General features: G+C 40.0%; 1 protein-coding gene across 8 annotated transcripts in view; it reads left to right on the forward strand.

The window, feature by feature from the left end:
- camta1a (calmodulin binding transcription activator 1a) overlaps positions 1 to 17769 on the forward strand; it is a 936513-nt gene that overhangs the window by 909941 nt on the left and 8803 nt on the right. For 6 of the 8 annotated variants that reach the window (XM_052039225.1, XM_052039229.1, XM_052039230.1 and 3 more), the window contains one exon: positions 11247 to 11315. The exons of the other annotated variants lie outside the window; for them this stretch is intronic. In XM_052039225.1, coding sequence (XP_051895185.1) covers positions 11247 to 11315 — 69 coding nt within the window. The remainder of the gene's footprint in view (positions 1 to 11246; positions 11316 to 17769) is intronic. 8 annotated transcript variants of the gene reach the window in all.

A 17769-nucleotide genomic window follows, 5' to 3' on the forward strand; every position in this document is an offset into this window, starting at 1 on the left:
AGTTTTCACCTTGATTATTGAGAACATTTTCCTCCTTCATGGATTGAATACAACACTTGCTGATGTCTAGTTGCCTCCCTCCCTGGAGCCTATTACTCCCATTGACCATGTGTGCCTGTTCACTATTGGATAAACCTCACCTGTGTTCACCATCATATTTACTTGGTGGGAGGGGCAAAGTGGTAAAGGGAGAGGCACCTTTCTCAAGTGGCATTCAGATTTGTTTTCTTGCTATTATCTAGTAACAATTAATTTTAAAGAAAGCAGCCTTTACTTCCTTAATTATCACAAGCCATTGAAATTCCTGGCCATGCTAAAGTTCATTTGTTAAGAAATGATATCCACTTATTGGTTAATAGAATATCTAATTATTTGTAAATAACTTCTAAATTCAGAAGCACCTGCGTGGCATCAAATGGGGTTCCTGGAGTTTCATGCTTTAATTTTCATTGCATGTCAGTGGTTACAGGTGATATTGGAGAGCCAGCATGAAACATCCATTGTTTCTTGTAACTTCAACACTGAGGCAAAAATAACACATTATTCACAAAAAGGAAGGAAATAGTGGTAACTTAATATAGGAGCATAGTGGCCATTCAAGCCTGCTTCGCCAATCAATACAATTATGATTGATCATTTATCTCAATACCATATTCCCACTCTCTCCCTATGCCTCTTGACATCATTTATCTGCTGTCGTTTAGCTATCTCCATCTTAAAAACATACAGTGACTTGGCCTCTACAGCCCTCTGAGGTAATGAATTCCACTGGTTCATCACACTGTGCAGAAATTTCTCCCTACCTCTGTCCTAAATCTCTTCCCCTGAAATCTGAGATTGTGACCCCTTGTTCTCAATACCACGTCCAGTCTGTCCAGTCCTGTCTGAATTTTGTATATTTTCATTACATCCCATCTCATTCTTCTTAGCATAATGAATATAAATCCTAATCTTTCCTCATATTGCACTCCTGCCATTCCAGGAATCAGTTCAGTGACTCTTTGCTGCATCGTCTATGGTAATTATATCCTTTGCTAGGTGATGAGACCAAAGCAGCACACAGTACCCCTTGTGGTCACATCAAGGCCCTGTAAAATTATGGCAAGACATTCCAGCTCCTGTACTCAATTCTCCTTGCTTTGAAGGCAATCATTCATTTGCCTTCTTAACTGCCTGCTGTACCTGCATATTCAATCTCTGCGACCAGTGTGCACTTTGTACATTAACACCTCCCACTCTAAATAAAATAATATGCTGCCTTTCTGCCTTTCCAAATGAAGTGGATAACTTCCATCCACACTCTGCTGCATCTGCCATGTTTTTGCCCTCTGGATTAATCTAAGTCACCTTAAAGCCTCTTTGCATTCTCCTCAGATTTCATATTCTTACATAGTTTACTGTCATCAGCAAACTTTGAAATGTTACATTTGGATCCCTCATTCAAATCATTGACATGTGCTACAGGCGACACAGTGACACCACTGCCTCACAGCTCCAGTGGCCCAGGTTCCATCCTGACCTCAGGTGCTGTCTATTTGAAATTTATATGTTCTCCCAGTGAGCCCCTGAGTGCTCTGATTTCCTTCCATATCCCAAAGATGTGATGATTGGTAGTTTAATTGGCTGCTGTCAGTTACCTTAGTGTAGCTGAGTGGTAGGAAAATCAGGGGGAACTAATGGGCATATGAGAAAGAATAAGTCACAGGGAAATCAGTGGAGGAAATAGATTGATGGGATTGCTCTGAAAGATGGCATAGACTTAATGGGACAAATAGCCTATATCACAAGGAAATATAACTATGAAATAGCTCAGCCCCAAGGTCTGATCCCAATGAAACTTAACTACTTACTTCCACCCCACATAATATCCATTCCAACTCTCTCTATTCTGTCAACTAATTTTCAATCTTTTAAGTATATTACCACCAAAACCATGTTCTTTACTTTAGCACACTTACTTTTAGGTGGGACACTTCAAAAGATTTCTGAAAATCCAAATATGCCACCTCTACTGGTTCTCCTGTATCTATTTTCAAAAATAACTCCAGTTGGTTTGTCAAACACAATTTCCCTTTCAGAAATCCATGTTGACATGTCAAATCCCATTGATAATTGCAAGGTATCCTGTTATCTCATCCTTTATATTGGCCTCTCGTACTTTCCCCATTACTGACAATGAGTCACCCTCCCAGCCTTTAACTGTCTGAGCCATTAAACTAATGGGTTAGCATGCATAGTATTGATTACATTATGATGGCTTGCTTTTTCTGAAACTCCCTAAAACCTTGGTGTTTTCTCCCATGAGCCAGCCCACAAAGGGGCACTACCAATGCACTAGTTCACTGTGAGGTTTACCTGTCTTAGCAGACCCATGAATTACCCAGTTTGGAATGACTGCATGCATGCAAATGGCTGATGTTACAGGCTAAAATCAGAATTGTTGGTAGTTTTTAAAGCTGCATTATATTATAGAAAAGTATTGGTTTTTACCCAGCAAATTACCAAAAAGAATGTTTCTGTCTGCCACCTTCAACAGCACCACAAAACCCCTGCTCCAACCCACCACTCTACTTAACTTCACTTTGAGTTCCAACTTGCACACCTCAGAAGTTTTCAACAGCAGCTGCAGGGGCTTGCCCTCATATTGATTTACATTAGTGTCCTGGTGGGTACTAGAGCAACATTTTGAAAGACCCACCAAATTGAAAGTATTAATGATTACATAGCACAACAATGCCATGCATCTCTCAAGCATCTTTAGTATAACAAGACGGCCCAAGGCACAGGAGCATTTTCAGGCAAAATTTGACACCACTAACCAATATAACTACAGCCTCCAAGAGAACAAGCCAGGATTTTTCCAAAGAGCTGCCAACCTACTGTTAATTGCCACAGCAATAAGTGTATAATTGATCTCTCCTGTAATCATTTAGAACCACTTACCCAGATAACGTAGTTAAGCAATGGCCTTTAAAGGTCAGGCAGATTAAACTTGGCTTCATCTTAGCAACAATGAGCAATTCTACTGGAGTTCAGTCTGATCCACTTTGACTGTTGGGAGTGCAACAGAAGAGCTCCTGTCCGCCTCACCCACTGACACAGTTTAGAAAGCGTCATTCATTCTCTTCCACTGGTACTTCTCACTCTGCATCAGCACGAATGTGATGCAACACTGTTACATTAAGTGTTCATTGATTCAGCTGTCTTCACCATAATGATTTTTTTTTACTTTAATTCCACTAGTATTGATACTGCCATGATTATTCCTTTCCTAAATGTCCTCTTATTTCTCTTGTCCTCCATAAAACCCTTTTGTTCCTACATCCTCATTCAGTTGAAATTAAGGGGTAACTTCAGCTAAATCTAATGGGATAGGGTCAGATTGTTTGCTGCTTTCCTGTAAGCAAGAGTTAGATTAAAATGACTCTCCCTAAGACTTGTTACATCATCTTTCTTCCTACCTTCTCTAAATTCTCTCACTTTCTCCATGCTCCTATAACCTACAGACAGTTGAAACCCATTTGTTTTGACTCTCCCCACCCTCCCCAAAACAGAAGTAGCTATTGTCTGTACTTCACGTGAGGATGTGCTTATTTAGTTCTGTTCATCACAAAATCATGAGCAATAAACTTGGCACAACCCTAGCAGCTGACCGTCACAACCCTGTTCTTGGCCTATATGACCTATGAGAAGTGTCACGATTGCACAGCTAATTGACTTCACTTCTTGATTAAACCCAACTTTCCTCCTAGTTCATTACTCGTCTCTTACAGCAGGGTCCTTAGCCTGTGAACTCTAAAAACGGCCTCTTGACGCTTATCAGTAGACTTCTGCATGCACTATTTCTTTTATATAATAGATTGCAGCTTTAAACAAGTGATTGAAAGATTGCTCAAAGTACACAATATTACAATAGTTCATCATCTTATTTGGATCACATAAGTTGTGATTAAATGATACTGCTCAGAAATATTAATGGGACAACACGGTTTCTATTGATGTGCAATCAATAGTGTGTGATATGCAGAAATATATAATCGTATTATGTCATGTGTGAGCTGGGCTGTTGCTGTGGATTTTCAGTCTTGTTGCATCTCTACACTGCCACTAATATTTTTAAGTGCCTGCAGCCATGATGTTTACTGAATGCACATTGGGGGTGGGGGAGAGTAGTTATTGTAAAGTCCTGGGTCATATTGGGGAGGAGTTGCCTGTGTGGCAAAATTCTGTGTAGGTTATTTTCTAAATACACTTATGGAGCCATAAAACACACTGAATGATGCAACCCTTCTGCTCTTATTGCTGTAACCCATGCCAAATGGCATCTGAGGCCTGAACATGCTAAGACGTCTAGCCTGGGTTTGAGGCTTATGTATTGAATGAAATGTATGAATTTGAACCAAATTTAAAGGTTGTGCTAAGACCCAGGCCCATCATTTGTGGAGAAATTTGTCTTTGATTCCCAGTGCCAACTGTATATAAGAATGTTGGCCACCAACTGCATTGCATTTAACTCAATGGAACCAAATATTTGGAGGCAAGAATGATGGAATGCTAATACCCTCATGTGTGTTTAGCACAGGCAGTCTCAAGATCACCAGGGACTGCTGGATCTCATAATCCTGTTCAATGAGAGTCAGCAAATTGCCACAGCTGATGATACATACCAGTGAAAAAAGAGGCTTTCCTACTGCAGAGTGTGGAAATGGAAGTACTTTAAATATTAGCTCGTTGCCCCATTTGGAACAAAAATCACAGCACAACAGCAGAGAGCTGTGTACTATCTCCCTCAGGGAAAATACTTTAACATTTATGAGTTGTGGCTGTCACCATAAGTGATGAGCAACGATTATGCACTGCTCTGAATTTAAACCTGTAAGGGATAAGTTGCACCAAATGGGGATCTTTGTGCAACAGGGACTCCTGCTGGGAATTTATGTATAGGTGCTTGGGTCCAAGTGTTCTTCTGTCCACTAGTAGCTGAGCTCCATGCCTGTTTTCAATCCCGTAATGTGAATCCATACATTGGAAAGACTGAATCGTAATACTGCAGCATCATCCCTGATCTAGATTGTTGTCTGAATGTGCAAAACACACATAAAAGGTAGACTTCTGCCACCAGCCTAATGCTGTTGAATAGCAAGGAAACCATGCACAGTTGGTCTCACACCTTCTTGCTGGAAACTTGTGTTTACCAGTTTTGCACTTTAATTTTCAAATACAAATGATTGGCAGGCTTGAAAGATAAATTCAATTCTGATAAGTTAGTACATTATAGCACTAACAACAAGTCACTAAATTATTAATTGCCAACACATATGTAATGACTGGAGTCAGCTGAGTGTCAATAAAATTCATTGTTTTTCCTCAATAATGTTAGTACTCTACCACATGAGTAATTTATTTGTACAGAGCCATTTACTTGCTTGCCTTAAATGGGTCAAGTTAATTGTGAAATGGCATACAAATTTTTTTTTTCTGAATGTATTGATGGTTGGTGCAATGTTACAATCACAGTGGAATTTCCAGGCTCTTGGGGTTGACTGAATTGTTAAGTAAGGTCTTGAATTCATGAGCAAACCCAAGCAACTTGATAGTGCATTTTGGAAAAAAATTGGTAACTTTTTGTTGCAGGCTAAGATACAGGGCTTTAGGGAGGGAGTGGGCAGTAAGAAAACTTCATGATTCCTCTACTAAAGAGCTGGTAGAGAGGGTTGTTGCATGTTCTAATGTCACAAGGAGTGATTTCAAGCCCTTGAAGACTGCATTATTCAAGAATCTTATTGTTGTCTATTCAGCTGATTTAATTTGCAACAAACTAACTTAATCAGTTGCTCGAGGTCAGTGTTGGATGAAGCAGCTGTCTTTTGGACTTGGAAATTGAACCAGATCATTCTTGTCTGCTGCCCCTAGTATGAGTTTGAAATGTTAACTGGTCATGATATTATATTGAAGGCACAACTGGACGATTGTGACTTGAGGAAAGGTTTTACTCCACGACCAGTGTTCTTTTGCTGACTCATTTTCTGTTCTTGCCAAAGTTTTAATCAGTAACTTAGCACATAATGATTTATTACAATATAACAATTATACTTCATCAATTTCAAATTTTCTGTGTATTCAGAGGATAATTCCTTGCTTAATGGTTGTCCGCCTGACACAACTAAGCTATAACATGGGTTTCCTTGTATTAAAGACCAACCCTTCGCTATCTCATCTTCAGTTCTCCTTCCTTCTCTTCCTCTTCTCCACAAGGACCGTGTCTATACATTTCAAACCCTGTGAAGAGGCAAGCTTCCACTTCTAGCTCAGCGTTTGAGGACAGTATTAAAAAGAAAAACTGTTTGAGGATGTTTGAGTTCCTCAGAAAACCTGGCTTTTGGTACATTGAGAGAAATTTGAAAGTAAAAGCTTTGAAGACAGCATAATCAACGCTCAGCCCAGAAGACCAACCAGTGGGGAGGAAGAAACTAGCCTGCTTAAGATAATCTTTTCTCACAGATCAAGGAACAGTAGGAGGTCATTCATCCCTCACGCCTGTTCCATCACTCAGTTAGATCATGGCTCATCTATATCTATCCACCTTTGCTTCATATGATGCTCCAGATTTGCTCCAGATGCTCTTACCAGACGTAAAAAAAAGCAATGAAATTCAGACTTGAAAGCCTTCATTTTTGCCATTATCCAAATCCTTTTTGATGAACCACCAATAATCTATATTGTGAAAACATCTTCCCTCATTTCCTGACTGAATGGCCTCTTTGAAAATGTGACTGCAAACCACGATGTCTAATGCATAGCCTGGGATTTGAAAGAGAATTTGGAAACATTGTAATAATTTGTCCTCAAAGTGCTGCTATCCAACTAGAAAAGAATCAGTGGTTATAAGTGAACATCCAGAGCCCTGTCTTCAAAATACTGATAACCCACAGTGCCCCGGTGATTGCAATTTCAACTAAATATAATGGACCACTTCAGATTCTTGTTATCTACTTCTTAACCAACAGTAGCTGATGGCTAATATAGATTCTTGGGAAAGGAAATCAAGAAGACAACACAAGAGAAAACTCAGCAAAGTTTTGGAGATAATATCAGGACACCACACCATGGCCTTATCTCAATTAAGACACTGCCCCCTGTATAGTGACCAACCAATTAAGCCTAGGACTATCAGTTCTAGGAATACTGGTGGAAGGTTAGCCATTCAGGTTGAGCAGTCAATGCACTGATGCTACTGTAGTATGAATCCCGGAAACTATTTCAAGGTACATCAGGTCGCATGGCAGCTTGCTTAATTGCTTAAGTGTCAACAACACCTGTCTCTATGTAGAGCTCCATGAATCCTTGCTTTGATAAGCTTGGTAAAATCAGAACTATTAAAATACTGGAAGGGTAAAAATTATGGAGATATAGAAAAGAGTAAGAAAGTAAGGCAAAATTAATTGCTGTTTGAAAGAGCTGGTACACAGTCAATGGACCAAGTGATCCTGTGAAAATGAGCTTTGGAGCGATGAGGAAAAGCAGTATGGTGTGAAAAGTAACTATGTCCTCTCATGTTTGAAGATTGAGGAGAAATTTTAGTTTGTGTTTGGAATCAATCACTCTAGCTAATCACCTCCCTGAAGAAGTTCAATCTATAACATTTAAAATGTAGGTTAAGCAGAAGAACTGGGGTTCTGGGGGAATTGCAATGTTATCTAATGTTCTGCAGCTTTCAGTCTGATGGCATTCATTAGTTTCACTCAATCAGATGTTGGAGTTTCGTGAACATTCTGCACTGAAAAAAATGCTGAGGCTCAAATTCAGTTGGGATCTGAAAATAATTTATCCAGATGCTGTATTCCTTGGGGATTCCTAATCCTTTGAATCCTTCCATTGCATCTGACAAATATGTTGGCTGGTCAGAACAGTGGAGATGTTCCATTAGTTCCAACTGCAAATTCACCTAGGTTTTTGGTGTATGTAGAACAGGACAACACAGGCACAGGTTCTTTGGCCCATGATGTCTCTGCCAACTGTGCTGATTTTAACTAATCCTATCTGCCTGGACATGGTCTATATCCCTCCATTCCCTGTCTGTTCATGTGCCTCTCTAAATGCCTCTTAAACATTACTGTCATATCTGTTCCCACCACTTCCCTTGGCTGCGTGTTCCAGGTACCTACCATTCTCTGTGTAGCTCTGGGTGGACAAATGGTGATCCATTAAACCAGCAAAATGATTCGTGGTGAGCTACACCTCAGCTAGAGATACTTGTATTGGCAGTGCCATGTGATAATTATGTCTCAGCATTTGCCCAGGAAGAAAATTTGGGGCAGAACTCTGTAATCTTTAAGAGAAATAGAGAATATAAAATCTGAACTATCTTCCAACAGGAAGCCAGATCTTTAAGTTGAACCATTGATCTCTAGAACATAAGGTTGCAATGTGCTTCCGTATAATTTGGGATTCTCCAGCTCAGCTGTGCTTTGTGTTGCCAGTATCGCATATTTTTCTTGATTCCCAAAGTGACCATTTGGCAAAGGAGAAGAACACATTGTTCAATATTGACTAGAAAAACAAATTCATTGACATTCTTAGTTAATTCTTTCTTGGTAAGAAAAAGCCAAGTTATCTCAAAAAGTGAGGTACATTTAGTCACCTAGGCTTATTTAATGAAGAGCTTGTTCCATTTCTCCCCGCCTGAAAATTTCCTTAATATTGACATGATTATTCTCAGTTGTGATTACCTGTTCTATTTCTTTCTTCAATTGCTTCCGATGCTTGCATTCCACTGCAACCTACCCACCCACCTTCCCCTGAAGCTCCCTCACCTCACCCATAATTAAACACTGGGATGTTTTGCTAGGTTAAAAAAGGTGTGATTTCTCTTCCTATTATAAAGTTCCATCCAGATTTTAAAATCTTACCACACAGAAGAAACAAAAATGGTCCAGTGATAGTGCATTGCTCAATACCTTGAGATCCTTTAATGTCCATTTACTTATGGGCACCGTCCAGCCATTTTGTGATCTCCTTTCCCCAGATTGCCTCCAAACTCTTACTCGATTGCAACAATATGTAACAACTGTGCTTCATATACTGTTGCATCTCCTTGCCCTCTTGTAATGATGAGCCAAACCTGACAGGCTTGTCATCTCATGCTTAATGCTTAATCTCAAATTAAGTGGATAAAGTCCTGTATTAGGATGAGGATAGAATTGGACTCGGCTGTGCTGGCTTCCATTGCTGAACAGCCTACTTCTATTCGATATCTACATATTATTTATCAGCAACTATGGAACAGTACCTCAGCAGTAAATCAGCACAAATGAGAGAAAGTTTGAAAAGAAAAAAGGGAAGAGCAAGTGTCAGGTGGGGTTAGAGAGATGGCAATGAAAACTAGTTACTGGAGATAAATGCATTAATTGCCAATATGTCACCAACTAGTCACACAGTGAAAGTTGTTCATTGACGATACCTGGAAAAAAAACTTAATCTTGGAGGATATTCATTGTGGGTTTACAAGTGGATAATAGATGCTTTCCACTCGAAGCTTAGTGGACCCTGAGCTTCCTTTAATCAATAGAGCCCCATATGGGAAAGCCTTATACCTAAAGCATATGAACAACGCTGAGATTCGGCCACTTTAAGATCGCAATCTGAATTGCACAACCAAGTTAAAGCTGCAGCTGATATCTGGTGATCCAGTTTCTCACAACACTGACAGTCCCCCACAATTGAACCTGTAAGTGTGCAGATAGACACGGCAGTCTGCCAGCTTTTTTAAAGTGGTATTGGATGAAAGTGAACCCAGAAAGGAAGGTGAAAATCTTTACTTGGGGGTTACTGAGTGACATTATGGAGATTACCATTCACATCTGGGATTATGAAAACCTTGTTTGTGAAATAATTGTTTGGGGTCCCCCTCAGTGTGTAGAGGCTGGGTCCAAGCTAGGCTACAGTGTTAGAAAATCTAGTTTCAAATCTAGAGCCTTGGAATCAGCCTCCAAGTGAATATTCGGATGGAATTTAGCAGAAACGAAGCCATCAATGGGTTGTATTCCATTAACATGTGCTTTATTTGTCTTTGGCCTGGAAATTACTGTGATTGATGCATTCAAATCAAATTTCTTTCACTGCAAATAAATTGTGGGTATTAATCTATGTTACGTAAAAGCACTGGACACCTCCATTAAATTAGAAAGAGTGGAGTTTTGACACAGAAGTGTAAAACGCCCTTCAATATCCTCACTGTACTTTAGTTAAATTGGTTTGTGCTGGTGGATTCACCAGGACAGATGATTGGGAAAGGATTTCTGAGACTGATGGGCTATAGAAATTGAGCTAACCATTAGCAGTTCATTAACCTTCAGCAGCCTTGTCCATTCCTTTGCTGTGCTGTGACCTGTTCCTTCACAAGCGTCATCCACACAGAAATTCAAAGAAAATTTCCGTTAAAATTAATTCTTCAGATTAGATAAATAAACCTTTAAATCCAACACAGACTGTTTTCTGGACAACGTTAAAACAAAGAATTATTTCATAGGGTTGTGTGGAACCTGGGTTTTATTCTTCCAGATTGGTGAAATGAAAGTCCCATTCTCTCCCTAGACAGTATGACACAAATGAAATAAATGCAGACATCTTCACATTTCAGAATCTCAGAATGACAAGAAACACACATATAAATATTGTTAGCCAAATGTGATGTTGATAACCAATTCTTTAGAAGTATCACTGCCACTATTTTGATAAAGGTACCAACCCAATGCGTTTGTGCCTTTCCTAAAACAAGAGGCAGAGAGATTCATCAAAGCACATTATTATTGCCTCAATTTCAGCAGTTATAGATATAATCAGGGTCTGCTATACTCAGAATAAGCTGGAAAATGAAGATCCCACACAGATTCAGCACCGCAAATCACTGTTGTTTATTCATCTCAACCATGTGACCTTTTTAGCAATGGATAGCACTGATCCCAATCAGCTCTGGTTCCTGTTTTGACTCACTAGGCAGCAGCTGCAGTCACGAGGAACTAACCCCATCCAAGAGCCAATTCTTTGTGTCTAGTCTCTGCCTAATCAGAGACTAAGCATGAATAAACAAATTCTGTATTTCAGGAAGAAAATAGAAAGGCAAATTATCCAGCACACAGTTAATGTCCTGTGGCTTTATCTATACCCAATATGACAACAGACACAAAAGAAACAATAAAACCAAACCAACCAGTTCCTCTAAAACACTTTACTATGGCTATCCACAGCGCACTGGGAGGAAAGAAAACCACATTTGCTGGAGTCTTAGAGCTGAACCCTTACATACGCGGAGGGAGGTAATAATCTATTACAACTTTCCATCTCAAAACTGTACTGTCATTCTGTCACTCTGCTTGTACTTATTTGGTTGATGCTGCAAAGAGATACATTTCTGGTTGTATTGTTCTAAGAAATCTTGTTTTGTAATATGTATATTGTGGACTGACTAAGCCCAACAGTGAGCCTCAATTGTGCAGGCCAGCGGTTTTCAAACATCACTCTGGAGTTCCTCACTATTTAATTCCCAGGGACACCACCACAAATAACCTTCTTGGAGATCCATATCATAATAATGATGTATCCTTCAGGTACTCCTGTAATTATTGACAAGCTGAAGGATCCTCTGTAAGCACTGAAACATTCCTTAAATACTAACAAAAATGGGTATTTTCCAGGGGTCCCCTACAGATATTGGCACATGAGGAACAGCTATTTACACATTCCTAAACCTCCTCACTAAAACTTACCCATGTAGGATTTATCCAAAAGTAGAAAGATGTTTTCAAAAGACATTTTCGGTCATGCAACAGAACAGTGTTAATGTTCCAAAAATTATTTATTTTTGTATTTGTGATTAATTAAATTAGTAAGTACAGAAACAGAAAGATCCTCTGACTACAGAGACATGCTGTCATCACTTTGTAGATCCCTTTATGTGGGAGCTCCAGTTTGAAAACCTATGGTCTACAGAGCAGTATGCCATCTAAGTCATGCGCTTGTTAAGATAATGTTTCGTATTTAAGCCAATGGAATTGCTCTAAGATAGAGAAACAGAGCCTGGTTACATGTGACATAAACTGGCAAAGGTATGTACTACAGGGGAGCTGCATGCTATTTATATTGAAGACTATCCTCCTTACAGAGGAGTGCATCCTTTTATGTGAATATTGAAGTGATGAGCAAAACAAATATAGATTTAGCAAACACCTGCACAATCCAGACAAATTTCAGATCTAAACTTATAAGAACTTGGCAATAAGAAAGGGCAATTCTGCTGCATTCAGCTTTCTCATTGCCTTGGTGCAGTACCTGCATTGCTCCCCGACTAATTCTCTGTTATCCTAACCTAAGAAAAAACACAATCAATGCTACATGTGCACAGTAACCGGTAGTAATATGTTACAACTCCCTCCGTTCCTGAAAGTGTTGATCATGCTAGGATACAGTTCCTTCATGACTTGCACCATTTGGAACGTTATCCAAGTTACCAACTTTTGTGGTATTGGCCTTTCCAACTGTTCTCAGCTTGAACATCAACACTCTTAGACTGTATCTAAGAAGCTTCTTCATTGGTTCCTCATTTAAAAGCAATTAAATTGCAAGCATTTATCCATGCTGCCTGCTGGTTGGGTGAGTAAACACATTCTGCCTCTTGTATTGCTGCCCTCATAAAATCCAGCTTTGATCTTTTATTTGAGTTAGCTGCTTCCTTCCAATGCCTTACCGCCACAACCTGCACCCCAGTGACAAATGGTGAAGACTGGGCATGTCCAAACATTGGGCAAGAACAGGATTGGGATCCATTGCAATGTCCTGCTATAGAACAATCTCTTTAGGAATACCCACATAGCGTAGGGAACATCCATGTCTCTAGCCAACCAGGAGAGAACAGGAATAAGAATAAATAAGTTGGTTAAGATTATTCATTTTTATTTTATTTGTTTCTGGGAGAATTTCTACCTATTTGTCTGTGTGTGTGTGTGTGTGTGGGGGGGGGGGTCAGTGTGAGGGAGCTATTTTCTGAATTGATGTCTAATATCTTTCTGAATGAAATATTATCTATTTTTAAACTTTATGCATTCAAGCAAACAGTGAATATCAGTAAGTTCTGACAGTGAGAGCTGTTAATGGAACAAATCACCATCAACATGGAATCTTTTGTTTGCCTGCTTTTAATTCACAATGGTACACTTCACTGTAATGAATGTTTGAAAACGTCATATCTCTCCTAATTGCCAATACTCAGCCTTCACCATCCCAATTCTTACAAAAGCAACTAAAGAGGAAAATTACAGCCTTATTGTTGTATCTGCATCATTTTTAGCCTTTTCATCAGCACAACTAAAATTAGATTGAATTGTTATCTGCAATTAACAGTGACGTCTTGCCTGACCAGTTCTTGAGTTGATGAATTGCATGAAGAGCCAAACTCAACAAACCAGCAGCACCACCACACTTTGTAGGAACAGACAAGAGTGGTTGAATCAAAAACTAACAATTATACAGGGATATAAAAGCTTATTGATAAGGGGAACAGAGAGGGAAGAGTGAGGAATGGGAAAGGTTCAGCAGCATTGAACGTTAGGGATGGTTTGACATTTTGATTTCAAGACATGGAATTTAAAGAATGATGAATCACAAATCAAGCAACAAATTGTAATGAATTTCATTTGATTTTAAAGTAAAATTTAAAAAGAAAATGCTTTAAATTTGCTGTGTATTCATCCCCCTCTGGCTCTGCAAATCTGGCATAATGCCAAGAGAAATGGCATCAAGAGACTGAAAAGGCCACTTATGCCACTTCTCCAGGATCTCTATTGAAATTTTGCACAGAGAATCTCCTACAAGCTCTTCTCCGTAGAAAATAATAGATAAAATCAAACTACTTGTGGAGAATCTTTTGATATCCTAAGAAGTTCTGTTTGATTCTGGCAGTGAAGGGTAGAGGATTTATCACATAATTAACACAAAATTCCTTTCAATCTCACCCAATTGGAAGAAATCTTGTTCACAGTGTATTTGGAAACATGCTGAACCCTTCCGCTTGTATGGGGTATTTTACCTCCTCCCCATGGATCTTATGTGCCAGCCTGTAGTCATGGCACAGTGAAGAGCAATCTTACTTCTGAATCATGTGGTTCAAGACCTGCTGATGAAATTTAGCACATAATTGGGATCGCAGTTAGGATCGACATTCCCAGTGTAATTCAGTAGGAGTGTTACAAAGCCATAGGTGATGTGCTTTAGAGGAGAGGTTGAAATGAGATTTTCAACTTTCCAAGGAAGATGTAAAAGATCCTATGACTGTTCTTTAGAAATTAAATAAGCCAAACCAGAATGGAGGTAAGGCGCAGATAATCTTTGAATGGGAGAAACAGAAACAACTCAAGGGGCTACTTCTTTCTGGTCGGCATGGACAAGTTGGGCTGAAGGGCCTGCTTACAATGATGTGCAGCTCCATGACTTTATTGATATTCATTATGACAAGCAGAGTGCTATATTGGTGCTACTATAAATCAGACCAGCCAGTTATGAATTGGTTCTGACCCACCCTCTCCAAGTGTGCAGTCTGCTAGCCTCTTGCTCTCCACAAATGGAGAACAGGAACACAAACCCAAGGATTTTAGGGGTTAAAGCCTCACTCACTGGGAGTACGGGCAATACACCAAATACAAAAATCTGTTTTCCGGCACATTGAGTTTTCTAGTGATCATTTTTATCCTGGTTTTTGCACTTTGATGTACAGAATAAATATATACCATAATCTGTCTGGTTTCTGGTTAAAGCCAATGTGAAGACCAGTCAACAAGGATTTATATAGTGGTTTCAACATAATGGAGTGTTTTTAAAGTACTTAAGTTTTTCAAACAAATTGTGAGATCACACCAGAGAAAAATATGAGGACAGATGACCAAACATTTTATTACAGAAATACATATTAAGGAGTATCTTAAAGCAGAAGGGGGGGGAGGGGCAAAGAGTCAGAGAGGTTTGAGGTAAAGACAGAGCCACCATTGTTGGGATGAGGGTATTGGGGCAGACAGGGGTGGAGAGGTTTTCACAAGATGCAGGCGAGAGGGAACATTGGAGTAGAACTCCTGGGAGGCAGTGGTTAAAAAGCCTGGCCCCTCTTTTCACTAGGGACTGCCAAGGCCCAAGGTATCATCCTGAAGAGTTCTTAGGGTTAGAAGGCTGGTGGGGTCAGGAGGAAATCTATCAACACTCTATCTCTGGTAACAAAGCCATTCCATCAACTCTTTACACGTGAATACTGAAGTATTGGATTTAGCTGGGCTGGGATGCTCTTTGCAGTAGAATAGCCTTCTCACTCATACCGTTTCAAGAAGAATGGACATGTAGGAAGGCTACTGAAGAATTACTGGAGTTTGTTGGTATATGCCTGGGTCCTCCGATCTATGACACAGCCATTCCAGTCAGCAAACTTTTAACAAGAAATACATATCTCAGCCCTACATGCAAGGTTGATCTTTTTTAATCTAAACTAATTTTGTGTCATTAAATTTGTCTGAGTTCAGGATCTGAATTAATCACAGATGTTTAGGCTGGAAAGCTAATCAAGAATGTCTGCTGCAAAGTGTTTGTTGATTAGTTCAGTGAAAAACTGTCAGAGGAATACAAGCCACATTAATTATTTTCAGAGTTTTCTGGCAAATTTTCTGTTCAATTTGATAGAGTACTCTGTTCTCCATAGGCCAATGCTGAAATCAAGACCTACCCCATGCCACCTGTTGCAATGCCTTTTTTTTTTACAATGCTTGTGTTCACTAAAATAAGGAATGTTGGTGTTGAGACTGAGATACTTTAGACATCTAGCATTCACAACTCATCTATTGCACAGTTAACTGCAGATTAAAGACTTCTCTACTCTGAGCTGGCACTTAGCCACAAAATTTGGTGCTTGGATCTCAAGAGTGTTGAATTGCTTCTGTAATGGAGGTGCACATCTGTCAAGCAGGTCAAACTGGTTATCATTTTGTTAAGGGCATTACTGCCTGTGAAGCTATTGCCCTTTCGAAGTATCAAGAGTAGGCAAATCAGCACACACAGGTGATTGGACACCACTGCTGCAAAACTGGAGTTCCATGCACCAGCTAACACCCTATCTTAACCTCACACAGCAGAACATACAGCTGAAAGAGATTATCAACTAGTTGCAGATACATTTCTGATTGATTTTGCAGTTCCACAAGACTTTAGTGCTTTCTGTAGTGCTTTAAAATTGTTGAAGTTTAGAAGGAGTTTTGTGCCAGATGCTGAATAATCTTGTGTTGACTTTGAACAAATCACTTATTCTCAACATGGGTGCTGGTAGACATCCCCTGTGGAATACAGCATGACTGGGAGGGCTCACAGAGATACCAGAAGAGGGAGGAAAAGGAGGGGAGAAGGGCTTTCAATCCAGGATACTGTTCTGCTTGCTGAATCTCATGGAGGGACAGTGTGGGAAGCTGGTGCTTCATTAAGGATGGCCTCACTGAAAAATGCCACAATTCCACCACTATGTGTGTTGAGGATCACATTGCCAGTGCTTGTCAAAGTCATTGTGACTGTGAACTTTTAGGGGTGTGGTACCTTTCAGACTGAAGCAAGAAATATTTTCAACATCTCTCAGATTGTGACCGTTGTATTGGTATTGGTTTATTATTGTCATTTGTACCAAGGTACAGTGAAAAACTTGTCTTGCATACCAATTGTACAGGTCAATTCATTACACAGTGCAGTTACATTGAGTTAGTACAGAGTGCATTGAATTAGTACAGGTAAAAGCAATAACAGTACAGAGTAAAGTGTCACAGCTACAGAGAAACTGCAGTGCAATAAGGTGCAAGGTCACAACAAGATAGATCGAGAGGTCAGAGTCCATCTCATCATATAAGGGAACCATTCAATAGTCTTATGACAGTGGGGTAGAAGCTGTCCTTGAGCCTGGTGGTATGTGCCCTCAGGCTCCTGTATCTTCTGCCTAATGGTAAAGGAGAGAAGAGGGAATGACCCAGGTGGGTGGGGTCTTTGATTATGTTGGCTGCTTTGCCAAGGCAGCGAGAGTCCTAAGGGAGCATAAGGGGGAGGTTACATAAGGGAGAGGTCACTGATACACTTTAATCCAAAAGAGGAATGCATTTCACTCTCTCTTGGCAGAGACCAGCAGGCAGAGCAAGCTTGCAGCTTTGGGAGAATTTGCATGCTTCGCCATGGCACAGAGTGTCACTGGCTCTGTGCATGCTGTTTTGAAGGTGCCATTTGCAGGAACCCAAAGGGATTCCACTTCCTTATTTGGTGGCTGGTTTGTGACCAAACAGTGCATCATGCGGGTCGACCCCTGATCTCCTGAGAACAGTCAAACTGTATTCGTTCTGATGCTCTCCAGTAATAATACATATGTTTCTGAGCATCCACCAGAGGGTAACTGTTTTGTGATAAGGATTATCTGCTAGGCTTCAATGCACAACCCATTCACAGGTGGGCATTGCACATAGAATGAATACCATGTCATAAGAAATGTGGTGGGGCAGCCTGTGGTGTTTTCAAATAGTACTTCGTTGCCTGGCGCATTCTGGAGGAGCCATGCAGAACTGGGTCTCAAGATTCATGGTAATTTGCTGCATGCTCCATAGCCTTATCAGAATAATAGTGAACAGTGGGCAGCTGTGCAGCAGGTGGGAAGACAACACCTGACCAATATATGCAATCCCAGTTTTCCATTCAGTGGCAGCCCATGTCATACCTTCC

The sequence above is a fragment of the Pristis pectinata genome, chromosome 26, assembly GCF_009764475.1.
Source record: "Pristis pectinata isolate sPriPec2 chromosome 26, sPriPec2.1.pri, whole genome shotgun sequence".
In the NCBI taxonomy this organism is placed as follows: Eukaryota; Metazoa; Chordata; class Chondrichthyes; order Rhinopristiformes; family Pristidae; genus Pristis; species Pristis pectinata.